Source organism: Budorcas taxicolor, chromosome 4 (genome assembly GCF_023091745.1).
Source record: "Budorcas taxicolor isolate Tak-1 chromosome 4, Takin1.1, whole genome shotgun sequence".
Taxonomy (NCBI): domain Eukaryota; kingdom Metazoa; phylum Chordata; class Mammalia; order Artiodactyla; family Bovidae; genus Budorcas; species Budorcas taxicolor.
This window is the reverse complement of record NC_068913.1, coordinates 111,943,628-111,957,007: the sequence shown is the minus strand read 5'-3', so window position 1 is coordinate 111,957,007 and position 13,380 is coordinate 111,943,628. Positions and strand designations below refer to the sequence as shown.

Sequence of the window (13,380 nt, the reverse complement as noted above, 5' to 3'; positions counted from 1 at the left end):
ATCCTTTCACTGTATATGTTGTACACCTGAAGCTCTAATATAATGATATAGGGCAATTATACCTAAAAAAAAAAAAAAAGAAGTCAATGCCCTCAAAAAATAAGACAAGCCGAGAAGGTATTCAATAGTGGGTTAGGAAACTTGCGATCCATCAGAGGTGATTACCTCTGCATGGGCACTCTTCTGGGTTAGCACCCTGCAGGATAAGAAAGATGTATTCCTTGTTCCGTCAGCTACAGGTCACTCAGCAACACAGACAATGGCATAAAGCCAGTTTGGCATAAGAACACTTTGTATATTCCTGTACCTGCCCCAAACTGAAATTTGCATCCCTATTCCACATTGTCTCTTGTATTCTTCTCCTTACCAGGAGGGCCTGGTTCATTTACCAAAATCTCATTCATTCTTTTGGAGACATTTTAACATCTAATATTGCCATGGGTGTACAACAGTGAAATCTCAACACTTCACCCACACTTCCTTGGTAGCAAACAATTTAAACACAATTCCCAGGAAACATGCTGTTTGTAGTGAAATAACAGCATCACCATAAAACCTAGCCAGTTTACAAAAGCTAGATGAACTAACTTGGGTATTATTGACAGAAATTATTGTATCATTAAAGTTACTGAATAGAAAATAAACAAGGTACTAAAGTGACTCATATACTATCTATTACTAAGAGGGAAAATCTTCCTGTATGGAAAATCATTATTAAAATTTATGAATACACAGAGAATATAAGAATATATGTTCTTAGAACATACATTTTTCAGTTTTTGTGATTATTACCACCAGTTGCTTTAGGCAGAAATAACAACTATTACATTATTGATGGTTCAAGAATTAGGACTATATTTTTATTAAAATTGTTTGCTGCTCTGTTTAAGTATAAATGGTTTAGGCTATAAGTACCTATATTTGCATAAATGCAATAAACACAAGCACTATGCTATGCCTTATTATAAACATATTAAAGCTTTAAAAATTTACATTCTACAGACATCATAAACTCTAATTTATCATTCACATGAATACTACTTGATTAAGATTATATAAAGCAAGCTTATTTCATAATTGATTATTTTATATATTTTTAAGATTCATTTTATGTCTCTATATGGCTTCCCCAAGGATCTCCTATTAAATGAAGTAAGTTTCAGTTCAGTTCAGTTCAGTCGCTCAGTCGTGTCCGACTCTTTGCGACCCCATGAATCACAGCACGCCAGGCCTCCCTGTCCATCATCAACTCCTGGACTTCATTCAAACTCACGTCCATCGAGTCGGTGATGCCATCCAGCCATCTCATCCTCTGTCGTCCTCTTTTCCTCCTGCCCCCAATCCCTCCCAGCATCAGTCTTTTCCAATGAATCAACTCTTCGCATCAGGTGGCCAAAGTGCTGGAGTTTCAGCTTTAGCATCATTCCTTCCAAAGAACACCCGGGGCTGATCTCCTTCAGAATGGACTGGTTGTATCTCCTTGCAGTCCAAGGGACTCTCAAGAGTGAAGTAAGGTTAGAAGAGACTTAAGATCTATATTTTCTTGGGGACAGACTGAGACTTATGGAACTTTAATTTTCAAAATATAAAATTAATTAAAAATTTTTTCAGAAAAAGATAATCCTCTCATAAAAGATCTGAAAATAGGATAGATCATCACCTAAATCCACCAGGTTAAATTAAATCCATAGTTAGATGTAGTTTTTTTGTGGGAAATACATCTCAAAATGAAATATTTTCATGTTGGAATAAAAGGAACTTCTTAGAAGTATATTATGGTAGTGTATGTAATGCTGCCATAATATTTCATATAAAAGTTGTATCTTTCCACCATGTAAGAGGTCAGATAAGTTTTTATAAAAAGTCTCCCCCTGCCCCCAGATTTGTAAAAACTTATAAGGATGAGATAGCAACACAGTCCAGTACTCTTGCCTAGAAAATCCCATGGACGGAAGAGCTTGGTGCAGGCTGCTGTCCATGGGGTTGCAAAGAGTCGGACACAACTGAGCGACTTCACTTCATAAGGATGAGATCTTGTTATATTTCACTAAGTCTACTTTATAAGCAGACTCAACTACATTAAATATCCTACTTCAATAAATCCCCATATTGCCTGCCAATAATTTTCAACATTTCTTTTCCTCTAAGAGGGGGCTTTATATGGGATCATACACTGAAGATAAGTCCTGACCAAGACAAAGAGAAGGGGGACATTTCTGCTGTGGTCATAGTTTATATGCATGCTGCTGCTGCTGCTAAGTCACTTCAGTCGTGTCTGACTCTGTGCGACCCCATAGATGGCAGCCCACCAGGCTCCCCTGTCCCTGGGATTCTCTAGGCAAGAACCATGGAGTGGGTTGCCATTTCCTTCTCCAATGCATGAAAGGGAAAAGTGAAAGTGAAGTCGCTGAGTTGTGTCCAACTCCTAGCAACCCTATGGACTGCAGCCCACCAGGCTCCTCTGTCCATGGGATTTTCCAGGCAAGAGTACTGGAGTGGGGGTGCCATCGCCTTCTCTAGTTTATATGCATAGTTTATTTAAAAATAAACTGAAATCTGTTTCCAGCTGTCACTTGCAAAACTAAATGCAAAATGATCACATTCACCAAGGAGGGTTGAATGGATTAATATGACATCATAGATGGTCGTATATAACCATGCCCTGATATGAACATCACTTCTAGTATCACAAACATATACCACAGGCATGGCCAACGGCTCCTGCCACCTTGCCCCATACAGGGTTGTACATTTCAGAGTTTAACTTGTCCTACAACAAAAACATGAATTTTGAAAGTTTGGCAATTTGAGGTAGGAAGACAGACCACTTACCTGTCTATGATGGCACACATGTCAATGCTGACATTCGCAAAACTTCCAGGCCTCCTTTGCGCCACTTCGGATAAATTTACGAGTTGATCATCCACTTGAATGAGCTGCATGCATCCTTGGAATGAAGGCTGAAGGACAGAGTGGCTTGAGTTATTCATCTGGTTCAGATAACCTGTGAGAGAGAAAAAAATGGGAGTGTTCAATTCTGTGTGCGGCATGCTTCACTAAAATTCCTCTGGGTGGTTTTCCCTGACCACAGCCATCGCATCCAGCTGCTGTGTTTTGTTGATTCTACTCATGTTGTATTCAATGTGGAAGAATGAATTCTTTTGAGAAAATGGTATTATTTCAGGGGAAGGTGTGAGGGTTGAACCTAGGTGAATGCTTGTGTCTGGGGTCTAGCATCCTTTGTATTTTCTCTTTTGACATCTTTTTCACCCTGCCAAATCTCTCTGTCCCTCTGTTCATTGCTATACTTCCTCATCTGACTCTGTCTTCAGAGAGCAGGAGGTATAATTTTAGACCTTTCCCAGCTATCCAACCATCTTTCTTTTATATCTTCAATATTTACTTCTATTTTCTTAATTTGTTAGAGGCCTGTTATTCAGATGTCAAGAAGTTAAAACTTACTGTTATCAACTAAGGTGGCCTTCTTTTATGAATTAATATCTAACTCAATCCAAAGAGATACTTGCATTACAAATAATTTCTCAATTTATAAAACCCAAAGAAACATAAAAAGATAAATTTAGGCATAAGGGTCAGTTACCCTGCTCTGAATATCCATCTCAGGTAAGGTACCTACTATGATATAGGGAGCAAAAGTGATAAGAAGTAAAACTAAAGTTTTAAAAAGATGAAGAACAAGGCAAGAAGAGAAAATTTCTATGAGGATTAGAAACTATTGGTTCTATTATGGAGTAGAACATGCATATGCCAAGGCTGAGATTAGAAACTTTTTCAAAATCTTATTGCAAAGTAACTTTAAAATAGCATAAAAAATCAATTGCCTTATGCCTTTTCAATAGAAAAATTGTAATACATGTTATGTATAAAAAACCTGTGGAATAAAAGACCATATGGAATAAATCTTCTCGATCCCATTAAACATCTCCATAGTGCCCCAAAGCTACTTTTCATATTGTCCCCATACAAAATTCACCTACCAGAGCAAACTTAAATGATAGTATTTTTCTGCTTAAAAATCTCAAGTTACTGACAATCTTTTCCATCTAATATTATATTTACAGCAAAAAAATAATAATTTATACAAAGTGGCTGGTATCAAATGAAGTGAAAGTTGCTAAGTCGTGTCCAGCTCTTTGAAACCCCATGGACTATACAGTCCATGGCATCCTCCAGGCCAGAATACTGGAGTGAGTAGCCTTTCCCTTCTCCAAGGGACCTTCCCAACCCAGGGATCGAACCCAGGTATCCTGCATTTGCAGGCAGATATTTTTCCAGCTGAGGCACTGTATAGTCCATGGGATCACAAAGAGTTGGGCACGACTGAGTGACTTTGGTATCAAGATGTGCCATTAATTGGATAAAAGGGAATTTTCAATAAAAACTTTTTCAGAAATTGCCCATTAAGTGATTTTTTAAATGTCCTATTTTGTTCGACTAGTAACAGTGTTTTAAAGTAAAAGAAATCTCCCTTTAATAATGGGTTACATAATTAAAACCTAATGATAATCAATTGATTCCTCTTTAAGGGTTAATCACAGAAGTGTACACAATCATTTTCTATCAACACAGTACTAACTAAAAATAAGGCTACACTTAAGTAAATTTCTTGAGTTAAAAATAAATATAAGGCTCTATTTCAATGTCAAACATATGGCATTCTTTTTTCTTCTTCTTTCTTTTCCGAGTCACTTTTTTCCCCCATTTGCACTGACTTAATCCCCTCAGAAAATTGCTGATCTTAGCTAAGTTGTCTATTTAGACTAACTGTGTGCATACATATGATTTTCAATCTGTCTAATCAAGATAAAATTGAATGGGGTTGAATGTTTAAACTTAGCAGAGAAAAAACATCCAGCTGTAACTTTATTGACTATTCTTAACAAGATGATCACTTGATTCTGGTTTTCGAACCCTTGAAGTCTCTAAATATCCACACTCGCTTTGAAGTATTCCAAAATGGGTAGATGTATTGTGAGAACAAGATCTTCTCTGAAGCAAGGCAGCTGTGTAACACACAGATCACTATGGAATGGGTATGGTTAAGTTCATAAAACAAGACTTCATCAGTTACTCATCACAATGTTGTTTACTCCTGGTGAATTTTGGAGTTTGAAGTTATCAAGTCCTTTCGTTTTCCTACATGAGATACATTCTAGGAGAAAATACTTGTAGTACAAACTTCTACATGTCCATTAAAATGTAGCCATGAAGACTTATTGCTCTTGAAGAGGTTATCAGTAATGGCTGAAAGAAAGGTGAGGAAACGGTGTTCTCAGAAATGGAAGAAAGCTGGATCCTTACTGTGTTGCAGTGGAACTTACTGTGGAAAGTTCAGCAACGCTGTGATAATATTGAAAGTAAATCACTGCACTTAATGAACTTTATCATTAGCTGAGGATATTTCTGTGTATAGTATTCTGGCACCTTCTTTCTGCTTATAGGGGAAAAGGAGAGGAAAACTGTCAAATATGAGGAAGCCAGGTCTTAATGGATCTGAACATAAAATATTTTCCTAAACTTCAGTCTCTCCAGATGTTGAACAATGCAAAAATTAAGAAATCTCTTCAAGGCAATTTTCAACCACCAGGAAAACGTGATCTAAAGATGATAATGAGCTGTGACTATAAAATCCATATTAAGACCTCCAACATATATTAGACAATGCTTCCAAGAACCATTCATTCAGACAAAAGAACCTCTATGTAGCTTAGTGGTGTGTCTTACCAAGCCCCTGATTTAAACAATGAAGATTCTAAATATAATCTTCCTCAGCATATTAGCAGAAGCCCAATGTTAAAAAAGAAAAAAAAAAAAAACTTATCTGTATGAAAGTGTAGATAAGGCTTTTGTTTAATGGAGTAAAGCTTAATTACATTTATAGGTATCCTACAAGTTTTTAAGAGAACTGTACTAGTGGAATATTGACCACTCCTTTATAGTTGGCAATGGCTTAAAATACTGTCTCTGATACTGGAAATTCCTGATACTCTAGCCCAATCCCCTCTCCTTGAAATGAAGGACAGCATATTATTTATTTTCTGTATTACTTCCCTTTATGTCAAATATAATTTCAGTAAAAATCCTAATGCAATAGTATGTGTGATTCTTTCAATGAGTACCCTAAAGTTCAGGATTTAACATAGTAGATTAATAGCAGGGTTGTTTGGAGGAAAACAAAAATGCATCTGGGATAGTGAGGTTCAGAAATGAATAGATATAAAATGGATAGAGGGTCAAACTCAATTAAAATTTGATAAATTATTATAAAAATTATATATAGTAAAAAAGTAAAGTCATTTGTTTCAGCTTAGAGCATAAATTTACTACATCTACGGATTTGAAATAAAAAATGTAATGTTTCTATATTGGTTGTTGTTATTGGGTTCTATGATCTGACAATATGCTGTAACCCCCACGGTGAATTTTAACTGAGTCATTCTCAATTGTGTCTATCAGTGAGCTGGGCCATTATGTTACCTTACTGGTATGTCTGAAATTTCCATCTTAAGACTTAGCATATAAAACCTTTATACCTGATTTGAAGCTCAACATTTTGCTATTCTCATTGACAAAGCAAACACATGCATTTTCACAGTTTTAAAATTTTAACTCAGATATACATTAGTGAAAAATATGCTGATATTTGTTTTGACATTCAAATGCCTATTTAAGTTTTAAACTATAATGTTAACTTGATGGAACAAAAAAACAAACAATAGGCAACAGGCTGAATATTTTACATGTCTGGAAATACACACCTGCATGACTCTATACTTATTTTAAAGTAGGGATGTTTAGGAGGTTGAGAAAGGCTAGTGAAATGCTGTAAAGATGCTCAAAACCATTTAGTGTCTTCCTTTCAGTATAATCTTGTGCAAAATTTCCTCTAATCTCTACTGTTTACCAAATCTTTCTAAATAATTCGCCCTGGTGGAGGTTGGGGCCAAACAAGCAGTGTGTTAGAGTGAGCCAGCAGTGAGCCCAGTGGTGGCTAATGTCTGCAGCCAGCCAAACACACACCCACCTGGCATGGCCAGGAGACTGACTGCAATACAGATTGATGGAGCGAACAAATAAATATATTGAAGAGAGTGGGAGCCAGGTTCACACTGGCAGGAAAGGAGGGCACAAATGAAAAGTGGGAGATCTTGAGTGGGTCCTATGGGTTTAGATTGGAATTTATAGTGTGCACTTGTGGTTTTCGGTATATACAGATAGATATAGAAATAGATCTAGATGGAACTGTGTATATGGTCGACATACAGGTGGTTCCTAACATCCACTGAAGATGATCCGCAGAAGGATTACACCCAGAAGCAATCAGTGTCTTCTTTGTTAGTGCTCTAATTAAATGCTAAAAGATGTCCATTCTTAACCTCCTCAAAAAAATCTGAATCACACTGATATACGCTGGAAACTAATACAACTATAATTTTTTTTAAAAGCTGTCTATTCTTGCTCACTATGCTTCAGCCATCCCATTCTCTTGTCTGTGCTTCAGGAAAACCAAGCCCATTCTACCTGGAATTTTCTTCCTCTTTGCATTTTTCATGGCTGACTTATGATTCAGGTCAGTTCAAATATCACCTTCTGAGAGGTGACCACTTCAAAAACCGTGGTACTTAAAATTATTCTATCCACTTTCTCATTCAAGTTCCTCAGCAACTTATTTCTTGTCATAGAATCTGTCACAATCTGTATTTATCTGGATTGGTTTGTTTACTTACATGTGTGTGGTTCTGATTGTATCTTTTTCCTCTTTAGTGTAATAGTTTCATGACATCAACTGTACTGTCTTATTTCTATATGAATTTAAAAAGCATTTGTTGAGAAAACACCACATATGATAAAAACTACCAACCTACTTATATTAAAACAAGCTATGGTATACATAGCTTGTATACATCATGAGAAAGAGTACATCATGAGAAACGCTGAACTGGAAGAAACACAAGGTGGAATCGAGATTGCCGGGAGAAATATCAATAAACTCAGATATGCAGATGACACCACCCTTATGGCAGAAAGTGAAGAGGAGCTAAAAAGCCTCTTGATGAAAGTGAAAGAGGAGAGTGAAAAAGTTGGCTTAAAGCTCAACATTCAGAAAACGAAGATCATGGCATTCAGTCCCATCACTTCATGGCAAATAGATGGGGAAACAGTGGAAACAGTGTCAGACTTTATTTTTGGGGGCTCCAAAATCACTGCAGATGGTGACTGCAGCCATGAAATTAAAAGACCCTTACTCCTTGAAAGAAAAGTTATGACCAACCTAGATAGCATATTCAAAAGCAGAGACATTACTTTGCCGACTAAGGTCCGTCTAGTCAAGGCTATGGTTTTTCCTGTGGTCATGTATGGATGCGAGAGTTGGACTGTGAAGAAGGCTGAGCACCGAAGAATTGATGCTTTTGAACTATGGTGTTGGAGAAGACTCTTGAGAGTCCTTTGGACTGCAAGGAGATCCAACCAGTCCATTCTGAAGGAGATCAGCCCTGGGATTTCTTTGGAAGGAATGATGCTAAAGCTGAAACTCCAGTACTTTGATGACCTCATGTGAAGAGTTGACTCATTGGAAAAGACTCTGATGCTGGGAGGGATTGGGGGCGGGAGGAGAAGGGGACGACAGAGGATGAGATGGCTGGATGGCATCACTGACTCGATGGACCTGAGTCTGAGTGAACTCTGGGAGTTGGTGATGGACAGGGAGGCCTGGTGTGCTGTGATTCATGGGGTCGCAAAGAGTCTGACATGGCTGAGCGACTGAACTGAACTGAACTGATGGTATACATGGGAGATGATCAGGATGCAAAGTGTCTTGATCACTTTGTATCCCAAGATACAAAGTATTTGGAAATAAATTATTTTTCAACAGATTGAAGCTCCACTTTATAACATAATATAATCTCCATTTTAAGACTTTGATGGATCCTTCTGTACTTGTTAGGTGAATGGTCAAGTGAGTCAATATGTTCGAATTTTTATCCTGGAATGAGGTGATATCTAACCTTGCATCTTCACTTCCTTCAAGACTCTATTTCAGTCACCTTATCAGAGAGGCCTTCTCTGATCACCAGTTAAAGAATATTCTCCCATCCCTTTGACACTCTATCCCCTTATCTGATTCATTTTTTCATAACTCACCACCACATTGCATACTATATGTTTGCTTATTGTCTTCACTCTTTGTTCTGGGATATAAACTCCTAGATCTCTTACATAATAGAGGCTCAACTATTGTCTATTGAATGAACAAGAAATCATTGAAGAATTTTGAGCATGGAAATAATTTGTTTTATGTTATTTTTCTCCTGGTGAAGATAGGAATAAGCTTATCTTATCAGAATAAACTGGCAGAGGGAAACTGGAGGTGAGGGTTGCTGTACAAAAGAATCATTGGACAAATTCCAATGTCTTTATCTAAAGTATGTCAATAAAGCTGATGTAGAGGGGATGGGTGAAAAATATTTCATAGGAAGATATGACAGAACTGACTGATCTCCTGGATATGAGCACTGCACAGAGAAAGGTGTCTAGACTGGCAGATTTCTGGGTGAGCAGCTAGATGGATGCTTTTGCCTTTATGAAAAAGAAGATGCAGGAAAAGCATCTGGTCTTTAAGGAGTGGATGAAAGGGGAGGAGAAATGGTGGGTGGTTCTGATGAGTTCAAAGCTAGTCTTTTCAAGTCTGAAGTATCACTATGATATCAAAGATAAAATATTCAATCCAGAGGTTGATATTAATATCCAGACATTGGGAGAGGGGTCAGAATTTGGAAATGATTTTTTTTTCAGTCACTATGTAATGAAGGTGGAAGAGACTGCAAAAAGAAATTGTATAGTGTGCTAAGCAAAGAAATTCAAGGCTGGAACTCAAAAAATCATCTACATATCATGGGGAGAAGCAAGAAAACAAACTAGTGAAGAAAACCAAGAAAGAGGCAAGAGAAAACCCAAGGAGTGGTATCCAGGAAGTGAAGGAATGTGTAACAATATCAAAGATCACAGAATCCAAATTACAAAAGGCAGAGCTTGACTTAGGTTTACCGTTTAGATCAATGGGAAACTGGAGAAATGAGTACGGATCACAAATTGCATTGTTTAAAGAGAACACTATTACTCATACTATGTATGAAGTAGATAACTAATGAGAACATACTGTATAGAATGGGCAACTCAACTTAAGGCACCATGGTGACCAGAACGGATACATGTATATGTATAGCTGATTCATTTTGCTGTGCAGTAAAAACTAACACAACATTGTAAAGCAACTATACTCCAATAAAAATTAATTTCAAAATTAATAAAAAGATAGAACACAATATATGGGAGAGCAAAAAGCACAGTGATCCTAGCATCCCATTATAAAACAGTGGCACATGAAAGGCTAACATCTTTGGAGGTAATTTTTATGAGTTAATTTTAATTATATAAATTATTTAATATAATCTGTTGGCTTTTTAAAATTTAGTGTGTCATTTATATTTATTGCTTTATGTTTATCTACTGTTTATTTATAACAAATGAATAGTAGATATAATATTAAGAATTTTGTCTCTATCAATTTTTTCCCCTTGAGCAAATTAACTAAATGCTCTGATAAAATAGGAAAATGTATAGTGCTCTAGCACAGGAGGTTAAGAATTAGTAAGAACGTAACTACAAAGTAAGTGCTTAAAAAATGCCCATGTGTATATGTGTGTGTGTATCCAAGGGATCTTCCCAACCCAGTGATCAAACCTGCATCTCCTGCACTGCAGGCAGATTTTTTATCATCTGAGCCACCAGGGAAGCCATAACTTGATTAGGAGCCTTTATTTGATAAAATGAATTAGCAAGATTTTAAAATAATTTCCAAGTTCTTTCTTTCCCTCTAATATTCTGGTTTTCCGAGTGCAAAGTGCATTTATAGTGATGTATAAAATATGGTGTCATATATTATGAAAATAAAATTTTAATTATTTTAAAAACAGTATGCATTAGTTTTATTTTCTGTAATTAAAATTAATTTCATAAAATTTATTATGAAATTACAGGTAGATTAATTTAAAATATGTATATATATACAAACATTAGTATCAATATATTAAAAAACACTTTATCAAAACTTTATTGGCTCAGGAGGATCAAAATTTTTCAAATAAAATTATCTATGAGTCTCCCCTCCTATTCTCATATAATACTTATAACAAATATAAAATGTATTTATACCAAATTAGCTTAAATTTAGAAGATAGAGGACATATTTCAGAGTGTCTTTTAATAATCATGAAGAAAATTACAAGAACATAGGAAAACAAGAGGAAATCAGAGAAACACACTAGCTATCTGGACAAATTGGGATAGTTAGCAATTTGCAAATCAAATTGTACAATATGATTTAAAAAGCCATTTCTGCCCTGGGGCCACCATAAAAAGAAGAGCAGAATTACCAAACTGAATAATTTAACTCTTATGTCTTTTTAATATTTATTTAATTTATTTATTTGGCTGTGCTGGAGCTTCATTGCAGCCTGTGAACTCTTAGTTGCAGCACGTGGGATCCAGTTTCCTGACCTGGGATGGACCCCAGACCACTTGCAGTAGGAGCACGGAGTCTCAGTCCCTGGACCACCAGGGAAACCCCTTATGTCATTTTGTAAATGTTAACTGATCTTTTAAAAAACATAGCTGTGTATTCATATATAGAGAGTGCAAAATGCAAAACAAAAGACTTTATAGTTGATAACTTTAATTCTATATGACCATACTGTTAGTGTATGTAACATATAAAATAGACAAGAACATTCATATATTCACAAAATAAAATAATATTGCCTTCTTGATTCTTCTGTGCAAGTTGTTTGGTGATGTCTATGGAATTGTAAAATACTTTGAAAATATGATCTTAGTGGTCAGGCATATGGGCTTCAGAACAGCAGAACTGGTTGCCAACCCAATCCTGCATGTATTCAGTTACACAGTTATGCCTTGAGCAGGTCACTTGCCTTTTGCTTAATGTATTTTTTTAAATTAAATTGTGTATATTTAGGGTATACAACATTGTGTTTTAATATACATGTACATAGTTTAGTAAAATAATCCTGAGAAATCTGTATGCAGGTCAAGAAGCAACACCTAGAATGGGACATGGAATAACAGACTGGTTCCAAATTGGGAAAGGAGTATGTTAAGGCTGTATATTGTCACCCTCATTATTTAACTTATACACAGAGTACATCGTGCAAATTGCCAGGCTGGAGGAAGCACAAGCTGGAATCAAGATTGCTGGGAGAAATATCAATAACCTCAGGTATGCAGATGGCACCACTCTTATGGCAGAAAGTGAAGAGGAACTCAAAAGCCTCTTGATGAAAGTGAAAGAAGAGAGTGAAAATGAAAGTGAAAGAAGAGAGTGAAAGGGCGGGCTTAAAGCTCAACATTCAGAAAACTAAGATTATGGCTTCCAGTCCCATCAGTTCATGGCAAATAGATGGGGAAACAATGGAAACAGTGACATAGTTTATTTCCTTGGGTTCCAAATCACTGCAGAAGGTGACTGACTGCAGCCATGAAATTAAAAGATGCTTGGTCTTTGGAAGAAAAGCTATGACCAACCTAGACAGCATATTAAAAAGCAGAGACATTACTTTGCCAACAAACGTCTGTCTAGTCAAAGCCAAGGTTTTTCTAGTAGTCATGTATGGATGTGACAGTTGGACTATAGAGAAAACTGAGCCCCGAAGAATCGATGCTTTTGAGCTGTGGTATTGGAGAAGACTCTGGAGAGTCCTTTGGGCTGCAAGGAGATAAACCAGTCAATTCTGAAGGAAATCAGTCCTGAATATTCATTGGAAAGACTAATGTTGAAGCTGACACTCCAATACTTTGGCTACCTGAATTAAGAACTGACTCACTGGAAAAGACCCTGATGCTGGGAAAGATTGAAGATAGGAGGAGAAGGAGACGACAGAGAATGAGATGGTTGGATGGCATCACTGACTCAATGGACGTGAGTTTGAGCAAGCTCAGGAAGTTGGTGATGGACAGGGAAGCCAGGCATGCTGCAGTCCATGGTGTCGCAAATAGTTGGTCATGACTGAGCAACTGAACTGAACTGAATTGCAACTCTCCCAGTTTCATTAGGAGCCTGTTAACTGCACAGCTTTGATTAAGAAACATGGCAATTTCTCACATTCAAAAACATTTTAATATTTGAGAGACTTGTTTTATTCACTAAAGAAAATTAGAATTAGATTCTCCTCATTCTTATTAAATGGTCCTATTTTGAAGGAAGAAGACTGTTTTTGCTTATTAGTATTTTTGCCTGGGAAAAAAGGAAAATAGGAATATAAATTAGAATAGCAATATAAATTC

General features: G+C 36.5%; 1 protein-coding gene across 1 annotated transcript in view; it reads right to left on the bottom strand.

Moving 5' to 3' along the window:
• CNTNAP2 (contactin associated protein 2) overlaps positions 1–13,380 on the bottom strand; it is a 1,656,810-nt gene that overhangs the window by 994,615 nt on the left and 648,815 nt on the right. Inside the window, exon 10 of the mRNA XM_052638430.1 lies at positions 2,833–3,004. Coding sequence (XP_052494390.1) covers positions 2,833–3,004 — 172 coding nt within the window. The remainder of the gene's footprint in view (positions 1–2,832; positions 3,005–13,380) is intronic.